This window comes from Heterodontus francisci, chromosome 20 (genome assembly GCF_036365525.1).
Source record: "Heterodontus francisci isolate sHetFra1 chromosome 20, sHetFra1.hap1, whole genome shotgun sequence".
Lineage (NCBI taxonomy): Eukaryota > Metazoa > Chordata > Chondrichthyes > Heterodontiformes > Heterodontidae > Heterodontus > Heterodontus francisci.
In genome coordinates, this window is record NC_090390.1 from 17,247,414 (window position 1) to 17,264,495 (window position 17,082).

Here is a 17,082-nt window from a genome sequence, read left to right on the forward strand (position 1 = left end):
ATACATCCTTCAAGTGACCAGGAGCAAGTGAGCCAACAACTCACTGAAGCACAGGTAAGAGAAGAGCAACACTTCAACAAGTATACTGAATCCCTAGCCAAGCTGTTGAAAGGCCAAACTGTACATGTACAGGATCCAATCATGAAAACCTGCAGCCCAGCAAGGTCATATATCATTGAGACTGAAACTGGTAACCAAATGAGAAGGAACAGAATCCATATTCGTTCTACACCTGAGCTGGAACAACAGAAAAGACCATCAACAACACCAGAAACATCACTATCCAGTGAGACAACATTAACAACATCAGCAAGTGACACAACATTATCTGTACAGCGTGCCAACTCACCACTGAGAGCAACAAATGCCAAATCTACAAGATGGAGGCACAACATCTTACCCACCCAAGCGATACTGTGAATAATATTTTTTAGGAAAAAAATACATGCTATAAAACATTCGCAAAAGGGGTTCAGATTAACCTCCAAAAGTCGGTTGATAATGTTCTTTAGTTATATTGACAGTTATAATGATATAAGGGCATTATGTTTTAAAGAAAAAGGGATGTTATATATTGTTATACTATCTGTAAAGTGCGAGCAACTAATTAGCTAGGAACGAGCTATTATGTGTAAGTGTTCCAGTGGGGCCCATTCATGGCTGCACTGTGATATGTAACAGAAAACCAGTTTCACCAGTCCTACAGCAGGCAGCATGGTGGATGAACAAATAAATGAAAAGCTCAAGTTTTTCCAAGTTTAAAGTGTGATTATTTCCAACACCTGGGAACCAGAAAACAACTAGAAGACCTTTTAGATTCACCAATCTTGTCTGTAATTGGCATGTTTGTGTTAAGCAAGAAAACACAACAAACCCTACTGAAGGGGGAGAAAAAGACAAGGACAGTGAACAAAGGAGAAGGCTTGATGAACCACAAGCTGTCATGAGTGACAAAAACCAGACAAGAGTCAAAGTTTCATGTGTACGTGCATTGCTAATGATTGGATAGTATAATGTATACATGCTTCGAATGTAATAGGGTAACCTAGTTATGTACAAGTATACACAATTGTTCAGAGATAAGAGAGTAAGAATGTGTAACAGAATGATTGGTAAATGCAAACAAACTGTTATCTGTAAAATGGTATAAGAATGATGTTTTGAAACTACTCAAGGAGTTCATACGCCATCTTGTATGGGTGTGGTCTCCCCTGCATATGTTTGCAATAAACCGGTGAACAAAGAAGCTCGAGTCTCATCTGGTCTATTGCGGAATCGGAGGGTGACTGACCTCCCTTTCAGTGGCGTAATCGGCAGGATACACCTGGCCCTCTGTGAAGGCGAAAACAATGTTCTGGTGAGTAATGTTTCATTTGAAAGAATACTCTCCTGTTGTTTGCATCAGACTAGAACGGAGGTCCACAGGGTGTGTCCGAACTTTAGACCTGAGACTCAGGCGGTTGGGGGGGGGGGGGGACTAGAATCCTGAGGGGACAATTGGATCCCTGAGTGCACGAATGAGTTGGGACGAGTGTGTCCCGGGGGATGATTGGATCCCGGATTGAAAGGTAGAGCACGCTCAAAATGACGACGGCCGAGAAAACGGAACTCAAGTTTGTCGCGGAATGGGGAGGCGGAGGGACTATGTCTCTTCACCTCGCCCATAAATACAGGAAACAAGTTACTGTGTCTTTTGATTCAAATATGTGAATGTTGGAAGCCTCCACGAATGAAACGAATGTCCTTGGGATGTGCAGCTTGTGTTCTGTAGAACTGACTGTCGTTAACTCTTTGTTTTCTGGCTTTAACGTTGAAAGCATGAGTCTGTTACTTATTCTATTTTTACACGTGTTTATTTTGAGGGAACCTTGAGTCATGTTTTGTGAACTAGTTGAACCCGTGTGCATTCCTTGGCATCGGGACAGGGAATTTGGCACAGATTTTGATACTTTGAATTCATAACCCATTACAGGAATCAATTTTCTAAGTTGTTTGGAATTGAATGAGTGTGAAAAGTGATTGTTGAGTGTGCTCATTTCAATTTAAGATTATGCACCCAGGAATGGGATATAAAATTGAATTATATTTTAAATTAAAGTTTTATTTCTATTTTAAAAGTTGGTTTTGCAACTGTAAAAAGGCAATTAACAATTTCTAAGAGATAAGATTCAGCCTTGAAAGTTTGAAGACGTCTGGCAGAAATCCAACTTGAAGTTTAAAACACTGCTTTAATTGGACCAACGTTTCAAATCTGCTATTGCTTTATTTTGCAGTTTAAACTTGAAGACATGTTTTACTGACTGTTTTTAAGTAGCAAATGTCAGAAATTGGATATTGTTTTTAAGGGAGAGAAGGATAAGCAAAGGAGATATGGGAAAGATTAAAGTTTGTGTAAGAAGCTGGTGTTAGATTTTTTGTTGTAAGAATGTTAAAATGAAAAACTAAAGAAAAAGTTATTTATTATAGTCATTTGAAAAGGTGCCTGAAGAAAGAACAAGAAAAATGACATAATTTACCTAACTTTAAAAAAAAACACGTGCTGTTCTGTGTGTAGTTAGTAAGTATTATAAGTTAATAAGTCTGAATTAAGTTTATACTATTAAGGTTAACTAACCTGTTAAGTTGAGAAAAACTTTTAAAAGTTTATTGCCGTGAACTAAAATTTGGAATCATCTTGGTCGTATAAAAAAAAATCCTTGGATTAGAAACCTCTTACAAAAGATGCTAAAAGTTTGGAAACAATGGGAGTTTAATCTAAACTACTGTCTTCTCGAACGGAGATGGTTTCCTTTGAAGTTGATAATGTTACTAATGATTTTGTTGTTTTAAAACTCTAAGGATACCAAAAAAAAGTTTAAAATGAAGTTTAGTTCTTTTCGATCAGGGAAAATAAAAAGGTTACGCAAAGTGACACAGCTGAGAATGTTTTGCTCTGCCGCCTTGAAGATAAGCAAAGAAATTAACCTTACTGCAGCTATTGTTTTTCCATTTAATTTTTGCATTCCTGAAAAAAATTAACCCATTGATCTTTTGGGACAGAGCCACAATGGATTCTGATGCCACAGCAAGAGATCCAGCAGCTTTAAGAATTTAAGAACATAACTGCAGACAACAAATGTCACAGCATCTTTATCAATGAGACAATGTGCTTGAGAAGGAGAGATAGTTGCAAGCTTTTCTGTCTTTAATATAATACAAAATACAATACCACCATGTCTGGGCATAAGAAATTGGAATCGATAAACAAAATTAAATTGATATGAATGGTTATTTAAAGCACTCAAAGGGAACTTTATCTGACATTTAATATGACAATCAAAGTTTTAGAAAACAAAAAACAAAAACAGTCTAGGTGGTTCCGAAGTATTAAAAAAAAGTTTCTTTTGGAGAGATATTAAATGGAACATTAATAAAACCCGTCGCTCCAGCAACACTGTTATTTGAATTTGGAATAATCTGAGATGTCGAAAATTCAGTGTAATTTAGCAAGTTACTTTTAAGAAATTAAAATGTCATCTAAGATAGAGGAAAAAGAAACTAACAAAATATGGTAATGCCTGGAATCAAATGGTAATGTTTGATTTCTGTTTTAAAGTATTATGATTGTATGGTTTCTCCAGGGCTCATGAATGAAATAGAATTATAATTAATGGGAATTGGCAATTAGATTGGGCTGATGCAAAAGCTAATAAAGGAATTCTGGGGATAAAACAGAAATTCCACATCCCCTATCATCCTCAAAGTTTTGGAATGGTAGAAAGAATGAATAGGACATTAAAGACCTCTATAGCTAAAGCAATACAAGAAACAGGGAATAGCTGGACAACAGGTTTACCCAGCATTCTGATGCACCTACGGGCCACCCCAAATAAGAATACAGGATTTACTCCATTTGAGCTAATGACAGGATGGGCAATGCAGTTACCAGAAGGAATAATGGTCGGATGGACTGACGCAGGCCCGCTTAAAGGCAGAATCTGAGAGTATAAGTCAGAGAAATGAGTAAACAGCTACACAAGCTCAGACAAGAGGTTCAGGACAGACAAGCAGCTAAGGACATAGAATTGGATCAGCAGTTGGAAAAACAGAAGGTTCCGCAGGAGATAAGGTAATGGTCAGAATGGGTCCAGAACGTGGTGGACTTCAACCCCAATGGCACGGACCACATGAGGTAATTATGACAAGTGATACGTGTGCATTCATAGATATGAAAACGGGAAGTAAATGGAAACATTATGCACTGTTGAAAATGTATATAGACACCGAGAAATCTAACGGCGACCCAGGCAATGGGAGCCGATGTTAATATCGTCGCAGGTATCTCCTTATCCTGAGTGGATCGGTAGCAACGTGGGAGGCACCGACGGTACATGTGCACGACAACACCTGCCTGCACCCTGGACAATATGCTCAGCTCCCCAGAGGAGGGACTGGGGAATGGGTAAAGAAGCCAACTACCTGGATTACGGACCGAATTACCACCCAGACACACCAGACGAAAGTCTGGCAACCAAACCGTAAATGTATCCAAAATAATGTGGCTGGGTTGGGTAAATGGTATTCTGGGTGTCAAACAAATAAGGCAGACAGCACCATCCTTCATGAAGTAAACATCACAGCTGGATGGACTGATTTGCCCCCCCTTCGTTTGGGAACCGGGCCTTGATGGCCACTATTGTCAAGTAGTATGTAAATATGTAATGGATAGGCATGATTGGTATGATAAATAATGTTATAATTTGAGTACTTGTGGGTATAAAAGGCCGACTCACTGTCCTATGACAAACCCCCCTCCAGATGGGATAGTTAGGGTAGGGAAGGCTAAACCCCTGTTGCATGACGTTACCATGGTATCTCTGGAAGTGACTTAAAACGTCACAAACCTGGTGGCTACATTACAGGGACCATGTAGGGATCATCAGAGTTCAATCAGATGGGCTAGATATCGGTTAGGACAGCTCATGGGGATTACAAGCTTCGAATTACCCCAGGAATCAGGAGGCGGGAAAAATGGACAAAGAGCTTGGTGAGAGATGTAGGGGGACTCTTTGGGAGCACGAATTCAGTAATAAACTCTGCTCAGAACCATGAAATAAACAATTACATGTCACGAGTAGCTGCTGAAAGAGCCAAAGGACTGTGGTATAATGCATACGGGACAGAATATGCCCTGACTGCTATTGAGATACAAGGCGAAGGACTGGTGAGAGCCCTAAATATTACCAATCAAGGGCTAGTTGATACCGTTGACTCACAAAGCAGGGGAAGAGTGTGCGACATGTTAGCCCGAGATTTGACGGAGGGAATAAACTCGGATATAGGATACATCAGGTTTGGAACCATCCCCGGACACATGTTTGAATCAATACACCAACTGAATCTCATAAATCTACACCAGGAACGACAAGAGCTAGTGGTCACTTGACCCCAGAGTGGAGGAGCGGACGGGGTTATCAAATTCCTAGTGATAATACTCCAAGAGTATTGCCCGGGAACCTCCTTTAACAACAGTTATCGCTTTGAGTCATTGGGAGTAGAAAGGGATGGTTGGGTATATCGAGCAGGATCCCATGGGTACCTCTCTTAGGTTAATTTCACGATTTGGATGAGTACCAAGGATGTGCTTGTCGTATCCTAGAGCCCCTGACTAACCGTAGCAAAATCACGCTCAAGATATCCCCCGTCCAGGATGCATGCAAGGCAGTTCAGATGTCCCCAACGCAATGGTGTTTTATTACAAGCGAGGCTGAAATGGTCTTTGGAGGATTGAGATGCTTAGTTAACACCAGTTTTTGCATGCAAGTGACTGACTCCCTTATATTAGGGGACTTCCACCTGTCCGGGCAAACAACGGGATATGTATTTAGCCCCTGGTGGGATGATACAGAATTTATGGATGAAACCCCAGGCAGGGTAGCACGATTGGCCATGCAGCAGGCCACAAAGATAGCACATCAGTATACCCGGGCATCGAGAGAACAAATCACACAGGGGCACATCCATGTAGACCTGGCCACTAGATCAGCAACACAATTGGCTAGGGCGGCCTTAGCTTACTCTACTGCAGGGCGACTGACAAATTGGTGGGAAATCCTCCACGTGGTAATGACAATTTTTAGCTTGACAGTATTGGTATGGACCATTTGTCTGTGTCACTACCAGTGGCAAGCCCTAAAAGAATATAAAATGGCATTCCGAGGATATGCTCCGGTACCCACCATGCGCACACGGGAAAGGGATACAGGGATTAGAGGAAAGGCTAATCCATACAGTTTGGCAGTTTAGGATTCCTCCAGGAGACTGGACGACTGGCCATCCAAAGGACAAGCGGAGGAATTCTCATTGCTGGTGTTTGGCCAACTTGGGCGGGGCCAAGGGTCAAAAGGGGGGGTTGCTGAATGTATAACAGAATGATTGGTAAATACAAATGAACTGTTATCTGTAAAATGGTCTAAGAATGATGTTTTGAAACTTCTCAGGGAATTTGTACGCCATCTTGTATGGGTGCAGTCTCCCCTGCATATGCTTGCAATAAGCTGGTGAACCAACAGATTTCCTCCCCTAAAGGACATGACTGAACCAGAGGTTTTTATGACAACCAGTAGTTTCATGGTCATCATTACTGATAGTAGATTTTTATTCCAGATTTATTTAATTAACTGAATTTAAATTCTACAGCTGCTGTCATGAGATTTGAACTCATGTCTCTGGACTACTAGTTCCTGCTAAGCACAGCATACATCACAAATGGCCCTAAACCTAGGGAAATAAGTCAGAGTTGGTGATGGATTTGGAAGGACAGTCAGAAGTTCTGACCTGCCAGAATTCTGAACCAGATAGGAGAAAACAAAGGTTTTGGCTCTGTTACAATTAGGTCTGAGGCTCAATATCATGGGTGCCTCCATATTCACCATTTTGGTGCAAGGATTGTTCTCTTCAGCCCTGCATTCACAAAAGTGGACATGGCCAAATTTCTAGGCCCAAGAATCACATGGTATAGAAGACCATTCGGCCCATTGTGCCTGTGCCAGCTCTCCAAAGGACCTATTCAATTAGTCCCACTGACTCTGCTTTATCCCTATTGTCCTGCACATTTTTCCTTTTCAAGTATTTATCCTATACTTTTTTGAAGTTATAATTGAATCAACTTCCACCACCTTTTCAAGCAGTGTATTGCATGCCATAACGATTTGCTGCGTAAAAAAAACACTCATTTCCCTTCTGGTTCTTTTGTCAGTTATCTTAAATCTGTGTCCTCCAGTTACTGATCCTCCCAACAATGGAAACAGTTTCTTTTTATTTATTCTATCAAAACCACTCAAAATTTTGAACATCTCTGTTAGATTTCCCTTTAATATTCTCTGCTCTAAGGAGAACAACACCAGCTTCTCTAATCTTTCCAGATAAGTCCTCATCCCTGGTACTATTCTCCTAAATCTATTCTGCACTCTCTCTAAGACCAAGGCACTCTTCCTAAAGTGCAGTGCCAAAAATTGAACACAATGCTCCTGAGCCTAACAAATGATTTATAAATGTTTATAATGGGCACACGGTGGTGTCGTGGTAATGTCACTGAACTAGTAATCCAGAGGCCCAAGCTAATGCCCTGGGGAGGTGGGTTCAAATCCCACCATGGCAGCTGGTGGAATTTAAATTCAATTAATTAATTTAAAAAATCTGAAATGGTACCATGAAATTGTCATAAAAACCTATCTGGTTCACTAATGTCCTTTAGGGAAGGAAATCTCCCATCCTTACCTGGTCTGGCCTACAGGTGACTCCAGACCCACAACAATGTGGTTGACTCTTAACTGCCCTCTGAAATGGCCTAGCAAGCTACTCAGTTGCCAAGGCCATTCAGGGATGGGCAACAGATGCTGGCCTTGCCTGCGACGTCCACATCCCGTGAAAGAACAAAAGAAAGCACAGCTTCCTCGCTTTGTTACTTTATAGGAAATAATTTTAAACTAACCTGCCCTTCAGAAATAGAATAGGATGGAATGCCAGTTTTATATCCTGCCTAATATTATTCACTGTTGGCTTCAAAGGAGAGTAAAATTGAGCGGGCTGTAAAACCAGTGGTGGACCCAATCCCGCCCGTTTCCGCTGATTGGATAGGTAAAAATTGCCTCCAATATCTCAATGGATAAATCCAATGATCCTGTATGCTTTTTGTTTCAGCATCCTTATTATTTTGTCCTGCCACATTCAATGATTTTTCCATGTTAATCCCCAGGCCTCTCTGTTCCAGAACCCTTTTATGTCTATAATTCAATCCATATTGCCTCTCCTGATGTTCCTCCCAAAATACATCACTGCTCACTTTTTTGCATTATGTTTAGTCTGCCATGTGTCTGCTCATCACCAGTCTATGTCCTCCTGAAGTCTACAAAAGCCTCCTTCCTGTTTATTACATTTCCAAATTTTGCGTTGTCGACAAACTTTGAAATTATGGCCCCTGTACCAAATCCAGGTCATTAATATTCAGAAAAAAAAATCAGTGATCCTAATACCAAGCCCTGGGGGAACACCAGTCAGAAAAAGTAACTGTTCATTTCTACTCTTGGCTTTCTGTCTCTTAGTTAGTTTTGTATTGATAGTACCACTGGGCCTTTAATCCTATGGGCTTCAATTTTGCTAACAAGTCTACTATGTAGAATTTTATCAAACGTCTTTTGAAAGTCCACATACACATCAACTGCACCACCCTCATCAACCCTCTTTGTACTTCATCAAAGAACTCAATCAAGTTTGTCAGACATGATTTTCCTTTAAAATATCTATTTTGGCGCTCATTTATTAAACTGTGCTTTTTCATTTTCAATGCTTTGTTCCTGTGCACCTTCTGTACCTGTTGTTTTCCCATAATTATGCCTCTTGGCAAAACAAAACAGTGGCGTGTGCAGGACACAAAAGTGATCTAGGAGGGTCTGGGAAGTTGTGCATATAGAACTTGGACAATGCTGCAGATCATAGAATCATCGGCCCTGATATTGTCCCAGAGACACCTTTGCTGTGGGGTGGAGGAGTTATGGAAGGCAAACTTGGAAGTATGGATTTCCTGAACATCCAGCACTTCTTTTAATTTTTTTCTCCAGGTTTCTTGCTTGACAGGTGGGAAAACATGTAGCAGAAGAGTGTCGTAGAGCAGCAGGTAGGGAGAGATCGCTGTTGAGGATTTAATGGGATGGGGTGGGTAGGGAGATTGGTGTCAGTCAGATCTGATTGGGGCAAAGGGAGGAAGAGGAGGGGATGTAGATGGTGATGGGCGGGGGGAGGGTTTATTCGTACATGGGATTTGGGCGTCGCTGACAAGGCATTTATTGCCCATACCTGATTGCCCTTGAGAAGGTAGTGGCGAGCTGCCTTCTTGAACTGTTGCATTCCATGTGGGTAGGTACACCCACAGTGCTGTTAGGAAGGGAGTTCCAGGATTTTGACCCAGTGACAGTGAAGGAACAGCAATAGAGTTCCATGTCAGGACTGTGTGTGGCTTGGAGGGGAACTTGCAGGTGATGGTGTTCCCGTGCAACTGCTGCCCTTGTCCTTCTAAGTGGTAGAGGTGACAGGTTTGGAAGGTATTGTCAAAGTAGCCTTGCTGCATTGCATCTTGTAGATGGGACACACTGCTACCACTGTGCATCGGCAGTGAAGGGAGTGGATGTTTGTGGATGGGGTGTCAATCAAGCAGGCTGCTTTGTCCTGGATGGTGTCGAGCTTCTTGAGTGTTGTTGGAGCTGCATCCATCCAGGCAAGTGGAGAGCATTCCATCACACTCCTGACTTGTGCCTTGTAGATGGTGGACAGGCTTTGGGAAGTCAGGAGATGAGATACTCACTGCAGGATTCCTAGCCTCTGAACTGCTCTTGCAGCCATGGTATTTATATGGCTACTCCAGTTCAGTTTCCGGTCAATGGTAACCCCCAGGATGTTGATAGTGGTGGATTCAGTGATTGTAATGCCACTGAATGTCAAGGGGATATGGTTAGATTCTCTGTTCTTGGAGATGGCCATTGCCTGGCACTTGTGTGATGCGAATATTACTTGCCACTTATCAGCCCAAGCCAGGATATTATCCAGGTCTTGCTGAATTTCTCAACGGACTGCTTCAGTATCTAAGGAGGCGCGAATGGTGCTGAACATTGTGCAATCATCAGTGAACATCCCCACTTCTGACCTTATGACTGAAGGAAGGTCATTGATGAAGCAGCTGAAGATGGTTGGGCCTAGAACACTACCCTGAAGATCTCCTACAGTCATGTCCTGGAGCTCAGATGATTGACCTCTAACAACCACAACCATCTTCCTTTGTGCTAGGTATGACTCCAACCAGTGGAGAGTTTTCCTCCTGATTCTCATTGACTCCAGTTTTGCTAGGGCTCCTTGATGTCAAGGACAGTCACTCTCACCTCTTCAGTTCAGCTCTTTTGTCAATGTTTGAACCAAGGCTGTAATGAGCTCAGGGGCTGAGTGGCCCTGGCTGAATCCAAACTGAGCGTCACTGAGCAGGTTATTGCTAAGCAAGTGCCACTTGATAGCACTGTCGACAACACCTTCCATCACTTTACTGATGATTGAGAGTAGACTGATGGGGCGGTAATTGGCTGGGTTGGATTTGACCTGCTTTTTGTGTACAGGACATACCTGGGCAATTTTCCACATTGCCCGGTAGATGCCAGTGTTGTAGCTGTACTGGAACAGCATGGCTAGGGGTATGGCTAGTTCTGGAGCATATGTCTTCAGTACCATTGCTGAAATGTTGTCAGGGCCATAGCCTTTGCAGTATCTACTGCTTTCAGTCAGTTCTTGATATCATGCAGAGTGAATCAAATTAGCTGAAGACTAGCATCTGTGATGCTGGGGATTTCAGGAGGAGGCTGAGATGGATCATTCACTCAGCACATCTGGCTAAAGATTGTTGCAAATGCCTCAGCCTTATCTGGTATCTGTTATCGCAGTGGGAGAGAAGTGGCAAGATCGCTGAGAAGATTGGGGGAGGGGTGGATTTACAGGTAAGCTTGTTGGACCTGGAGAAAACACTCCTGCTCCTCTTGGCTCTGGGAAACCATGCCAACTGTGGTTAAAAATCGAATCACTATTAAAATGGAGCTCACAGTGTTCTTGAAAGGTTTCAACGACTGACACACTTCCAGCAAGCGGATTTCTTGCTCTTTTAAACCTATGCCCTCTGGTTACCAGCACACTTGCCAGAGGAAACAGTTTTTCTCTACTTGCTCTATCAAAACCACTCATAATTTTAAATACCTTCATAAGGTCTCCCCTTAACCTTCTCTACTTTTATGGAGAACAATTCAAGCTACTCAATTTCTCCACAAAACTGAAATCCCTCATCCATGGTATCATCCTGGTAAACCTTCACTGTACCTTCACCAGGACCTTGATATCCTTCCTGAAGTGCGATGCCCAGAATTGTACACAATAATCCAGCTGAGATCTAATCAGAGATTTGTAAATGTTTAGCATGATTTTCTTGCTTTGTATTCAATACTTCCATTTACAAAACAAAGGACCCCTGTTCTTTCTTAACTGCCTTATTAACTTGTCAGCTGTTCCCAATGCTAGTGTCGAAGGAGGCAAAAACATAAAAATTAATACTCATGGTGATTTAAAAGGTCATTGGTGGTACAGTCTGGATTACAGATGCTGCCTGGAGATATTTCTGTAGGAGATGGCACAGTTCTGCCACTAAATTTTTTTTATTCGATCATGGGATGTGGGCATCGCTGACTACGCCAGCATTTATTGCCCATCCCTAATTCCCTTGAGAAGGTGGTGGTAAGCTGCCTTCTTGAACCGCTGCAGTCCATGTATGAAAGATGGTATGACAGATAAGGGAGTTTTGTAAACTCAGCTTGGAGCCTCACTAGATGGAAGCCTGGATTGGAAACTAAGTTCTAACATTACAGTGTTAATTGTGCCACTCACACCCCATGCCAGGGATAGTGCCTCACAAAATTACCCTGTACTAGTATTAAAGAAAAATAAATGCACTTACCTGAACAACATAACCAGAGATGCATTTGAAATTTGAAGGTTGTGGAATTCCATCTATCAGGACTTCCCCAGACAGCCCTTTGCGGTCCTTTCTTGCAGCCAGAATATCCAACAATCTGATATAAATGTTTTAAAAAATCTGTAATATTAACGTTAAATGCATTTCTATTTGAAAAAAAATGATACAAACAAAGCAATTACATTTTGCAGTCAAATTCTTATTCTTTAGTATGGATTATAATCAAACTCACAAAACCAATTTTAATCAGGTCATCTTTTTAATTCCTGAAGCGTTGTCAATATACCTGGTACAAAATATTCCAAATTTTAAGAGGTTTAGGCCTTGGTTTAGGGACAATTTTCTGTGTATTCTACATAGAGAAATAATAAATGCATGTTGAAACCTGAGGTGAGATATTCTGGTTGGTACAAACACTACAAACAAGTGTCAATCGTTTTCACATAGAAAGGTAAAACTTCCAGCTGATACTTTTGCCTCACCCTGACACTGTTCCAAATTCTGGGAACAAATTCATTTAAATAATGAAAGTGAGCATCTGTGGGGATAACAATAACAACTTATATTTACATAGCACCTTTAATATAATAAAATGATCCAAGGTGCTTCACAGGAGCGTTATAAAACAAAATATGACACTGAGCCACATAAGGAGATATTAGAAGAGCAAAATACTGCAGATCCTGGAAATCTGAAATGAAAATATAAAATGCTGGAAATACTCAGCAGGTCTGGTTGCATCTGTGGAGAGAAAACCAGAGTTAATGTTTCAGCTCAATGACTTTTCATCAGAACATCAGAAAGGAGATATTCGGTCAGATGATGAAAAGCTTGGTCGAAGAGGTAAGTTTTAAGGAGTCTCTTCAAGGAGAAAAGCGAGGTAAAGAGGGGGAAAGGTGTAGGGAGGGTATTCCAGAGCTAGGGGCTAGGCAGCTGAAGGCACTGCTACCAATGGTGCAGCAATTAAAATCAGGAAGGCTCAAGAGGCCAGAGTTAGAAGAGTTCAGACATCTTACAGGGTTGTGGGTCTGGAGGAGATTATGGGGGGGTGGGGGGGTGGGGAGGGGGGGGGTGGCGGTGGGGGCGGGTGGCAAGGCCATGGAGTGATTTGAAAACAAGGATGAGGATTTTAAAATCAAAACGTTGATTGTCCAGGAGCCAATGCAAGTCAGTGAGCACAGGAGTGATAGATGAAAGTGATTTGGTGCAAGTTAAGACAAGGGCAGGAGAGCTTTGAATGACCTCAAATTTATGGAGGGTAGAATGTGGAAGACCAGCCAGGAGTGCATTGGAGTGGTCAGGTCTAGAGGTAGAAAGGCATGAATAAAGGTTTCAGCAGCAGATAAGCACATTGGGTTATGTTACGGAGGTGGAAATAGGCGATCTTGGTGATGGTGCAAATATGTGGTCAGAAGTTCATCTCGGAGTCAAATATGACACCAAGATTGCAAACAGATTGGTTTAGTCTCAGACTTTTGCCAGGGAGAGGGATGGAGTCGGTAGCTGGGGAATGGAGTTTGAAACGGAGACCGAAAACAATAGCTTCAGTCTTCCCAATATCTTATTGAAGGAAATTTCTGCTTATCTAGTACTGATTGTCAGGTATGCAGACTGATAATTTAGCAACAGTAGAGGAGTTGAGAAAGGTGGTGTTGAGGTAGAGCTAGATGTTGTCAGCGCACATGTGAAAACTAATGCTGTGCTTTCGGATGATGTCGCTGAACGGCAGCGCGTAGTTGAGAAATAGGAGGGGGCCGAGGATAGATCTTTGGGGGACACCAGAGGTAACAATGCAGGAGTGGGAAGAGAAGCCATTGCAAGTGGTACTCTGGCTACAATTAGACAGATAAGAACGGAACCAGGTGAGTACAGTCCCACCCAGCTGAACCACGGTGGAGAGGCATTGGAGGAGGATGATGTGGTCAACCATATCAAAGGCTGTAGGCAGGTCAAGAAGAATGAGAAGGGATAGTTTACCTTTGTCACAGTTACATAGGATATCATTTTTAATTAGTGTAATTTATTAATAATTACTAGTAATTATTACAATTTTTTATATAGTAAGTAGTGGTTTTCAGGGAATCAAGGTCCCGAGTGTAAATAATCTCACATTTTTGAGTAATTTAAGGGAATAAATTAAGGGTAAGTCATGGCAGGACAGCTCGGCAGTGTGGAGTGCTCCTCCGGTGCAATGTGGGAAGTCAGGGACACTTACAGTGTCCAGGGCGAACACGTGTGCAGGAAGTGTCTCCAGCTGCAGCTACTCGAAATCTATGTTTTGGATCTGGAGCGGTGGCTGGGGACACTGTGGAGCATCCGCAAGGCTGACATCATCGTGGAAAGCATGTACAGGGAAGTGTCACACCACAGATAAAGACTGCTCAGGCAGAAAGGGAATGGGTGACCACCAGGCAGAGTAGAAGAACTCGGCAGGTCGTGCAGGAGTCCCCTGGGCCCATCTCCCTCTCTAACAGATATTCCGCTTTGAATACTGTTGGGGGGGATAGTTTCTCAGGGGAATGCAGCAAGAGCCAAGTCTGTGGCACCACAGGTGGCTCAGCTGCAGAAGAGGGGAGGAAAAAGAGTGGGAGAGCTATAGTGATAGGGGACTCTACCGTAAGGGGTACAGATAGGTGTTTCTGTGGCCATAAACGGGACTCCAGGATGGTATGTTGCCTCCCTGGTGCTCAGGTCAAGGAGGTCGCGGAGCGGCTACAGGACACTCTGAAGGGGGAGGGTGAACAGTCAGAGGTCGTGATTCACATTGGTACCAACAACATCGGTAGAAAGAGGGATAAGGTCCTGCAACAAGAATTTAGGGAGCTAGATAGCAGATTAAAAAGCAGGGCCTCAAAGGTTGTAATCTCTGGATTACTCTCGGTGCCACGTGCTATTGAGTATAGGAATAGGAGGATAGAGCAGATGAATGTATGGCTGAAGACATGGTGAAGGAGGGAGGGCTTTAGTTTCCTGGATCACTGGGTCTGTTTCTGGCGAAGGTGGGAACTGTACAAGTTGGACGGGTTGCACCTGAACTGGAACTGGACCAACATCTTGCTGAAAGGTTTGCTAGTGCTTGGGCAGGGGGATGGGCTACAGAGTGGAGGTACAGTCAAATATAGAAGAGAAATTAAGTCAGTCTGGAAGGCAGAGCAAATATAGACCTGTTAAGGCACAAGCAAATAATGAAAGGCTGGGTTGTATCTTTTTTAAGGCAAGGAGTCTTACAAGTAAGTTATTGAGGGCGTTGATTAACACATGGGAATATGATATTGCAATCACAGAGACGTGGCTGAGGGAAGGGTAGCACTGGCAGCTCAATATTCCAGGATGTAGAATCTTCAGGCGTGACGGGGTGGTGTTGATCAAGAGGAGATTGATCAAGGAGTCAATTACTGTAGTAAAGAGGGATGATATCTGAGAAGGTTCCTCAAATGAGGCCATATGGGTAGAACCTAAAAACAAAAAGGGGGCAATCACTTGGCTGGGAGTGTACTACAGGCCCCCAATTCAACAGGGAGAGATAGAGGAGAAGATATGTAGGCAAATCTCAGAGAGGCGTAAAAATAATAGGGCAATAATAGTAGGGGATTTCTACTTCCCCAATATTAACTGGGATAGTCTTAGTGCAGAATTCTTAAAGTGCATCCAGGAGAGCTTTTTAAGCCAGCACACAGTAAGTCCTACAAGAGAAGGGGCGATACTGGATCTAGTCCGAGGGAATGAAGCCGGACAAGTGGTAGAAGTGTCAGTGGGGGAGCATTTCGGGGATAGTGACCATAACTCTGTAAGATTTAAGGTAGTTATGGAAAAGGACAAAGATGGACCAGAAATAAAGGTACAGAATTGTGAGAAGGCCAATTTCAAAATGATAAAACAGGATCTAGCCAAAGTGGACTGGGAGCAGCTTCTTGCAGGAAAGTCGACATCAGACCAGTGGGAGTTATCCAAAAAGCAAACAGTGAGAGTTCAGGGCCAACATGCTCCTGTAAGGGTAAAAGGTAGGACCAATAAGTCCAAGGAATCCTGAATGACAAGGGATATAGAGGATTGGATAAGGAAAAAAGAAGGCTTATGGCACATTCAGAGGGCTGAGAAAACAGCCGAGGCCCTAGAGGAGTATAGGAAGTGTAGGGGAGTACTTAAAAAAGTAATCTGGAGAGCGAAGAGGGGGCATGAAAAAACACTGGCGGGCAAGATAAAGGAACATCCCAAGGCGTTTTATAAGTATATTAAGGGAAAGAGGATAAGCAGGGAAAGGATAAGGCCCATTAGGGACCAAAGTGGCAATCTGTGTGCGGAGCCGGAGGATGGAGGTGAGGTTTTAAATGATTACTTTTCATCTGTGTTCACTATGGAGAAGGACGATGTAGGTGTAGAGATCAAGGAGGGGGATTGTGATATACTCGAACAAATTAGCATTGAAAGGTAGGCGGTATTAAGTGGTTTTAGTAGGCTTAAAAGTGGACAAATCCCCAGGCCCAGATGAGATGTAGCTCAGGCTGTTATGCGAGGCAAGGGAGGAGATAGCAAGGGCTCTGACACAAATTTTTAAATCCTCTCTGGCCACAAGAGAGGTGCCAAAGGACTCGAGGACAGCGAATGTGGTACCAGTATTCAAGAAGGGCAGTAGCGATAAACCTTTTTTTAATTCATTCACGGGATGTGGGCGTCGCTGGCCAGGCCAGCATTTATTGCCCATCCCTAATTGTCCTTGAGAAGGTGGTGGTGAGCTGCCTTCTTGAACCGCTGCAGTCCATGTGGGGTAGGTCCACCCACAGTGCTGTTAGGAAGGGAGTTCCAGCATTTTGACCCAGCGACAGTGAAGGAACGGCGATATAGTTCCAAGTCAGGATGGTGTGTGACTTGGAGGGGAACCTGCAGGTGGTGGTGTTCCCATGCATTTGCTGCCCTTGTCCTTCTAGTTGGTAGAGGTCGCGGGTTTGGAAGGTGCTGTCTAATAGTAGGTGCTGCAGTGCATCTTGTAGATGGTACACACTGCTGCCACTGTGCGTCGGTGGTGGAGGGAGTGAATGTTTGTAGATCGG

The 17,082-nt window shown here is 42.9% G+C and overlaps 1 protein-coding gene across 1 annotated transcript in view; it reads right to left on the reverse strand.

Annotated features, from left to right (window-relative positions):
* The window catches only part of LOC137380848 (broad substrate specificity ATP-binding cassette transporter ABCG2-like), a 181,788-nt gene extending 166,310 nt beyond the window's left edge, over positions 1 to 15,478 (reverse strand). The window contains exons 1-4 of the mRNA XM_068053260.1: positions 15,263 to 15,478; positions 15,065 to 15,174; positions 13,717 to 13,800; positions 12,017 to 12,131 (exon numbers count right to left, since the gene is read on the reverse strand). Coding sequence (XP_067909361.1) covers positions 12,017 to 12,131; positions 13,717 to 13,800; positions 15,065 to 15,174; positions 15,263 to 15,478 — 525 coding nt within the window. The remainder of the gene's footprint in view (positions 1 to 12,016; positions 12,132 to 13,716; positions 13,801 to 15,064; positions 15,175 to 15,262) is intronic.
* Between the last annotated feature and the right edge of the window lie 1,604 nt (positions 15,479 to 17,082).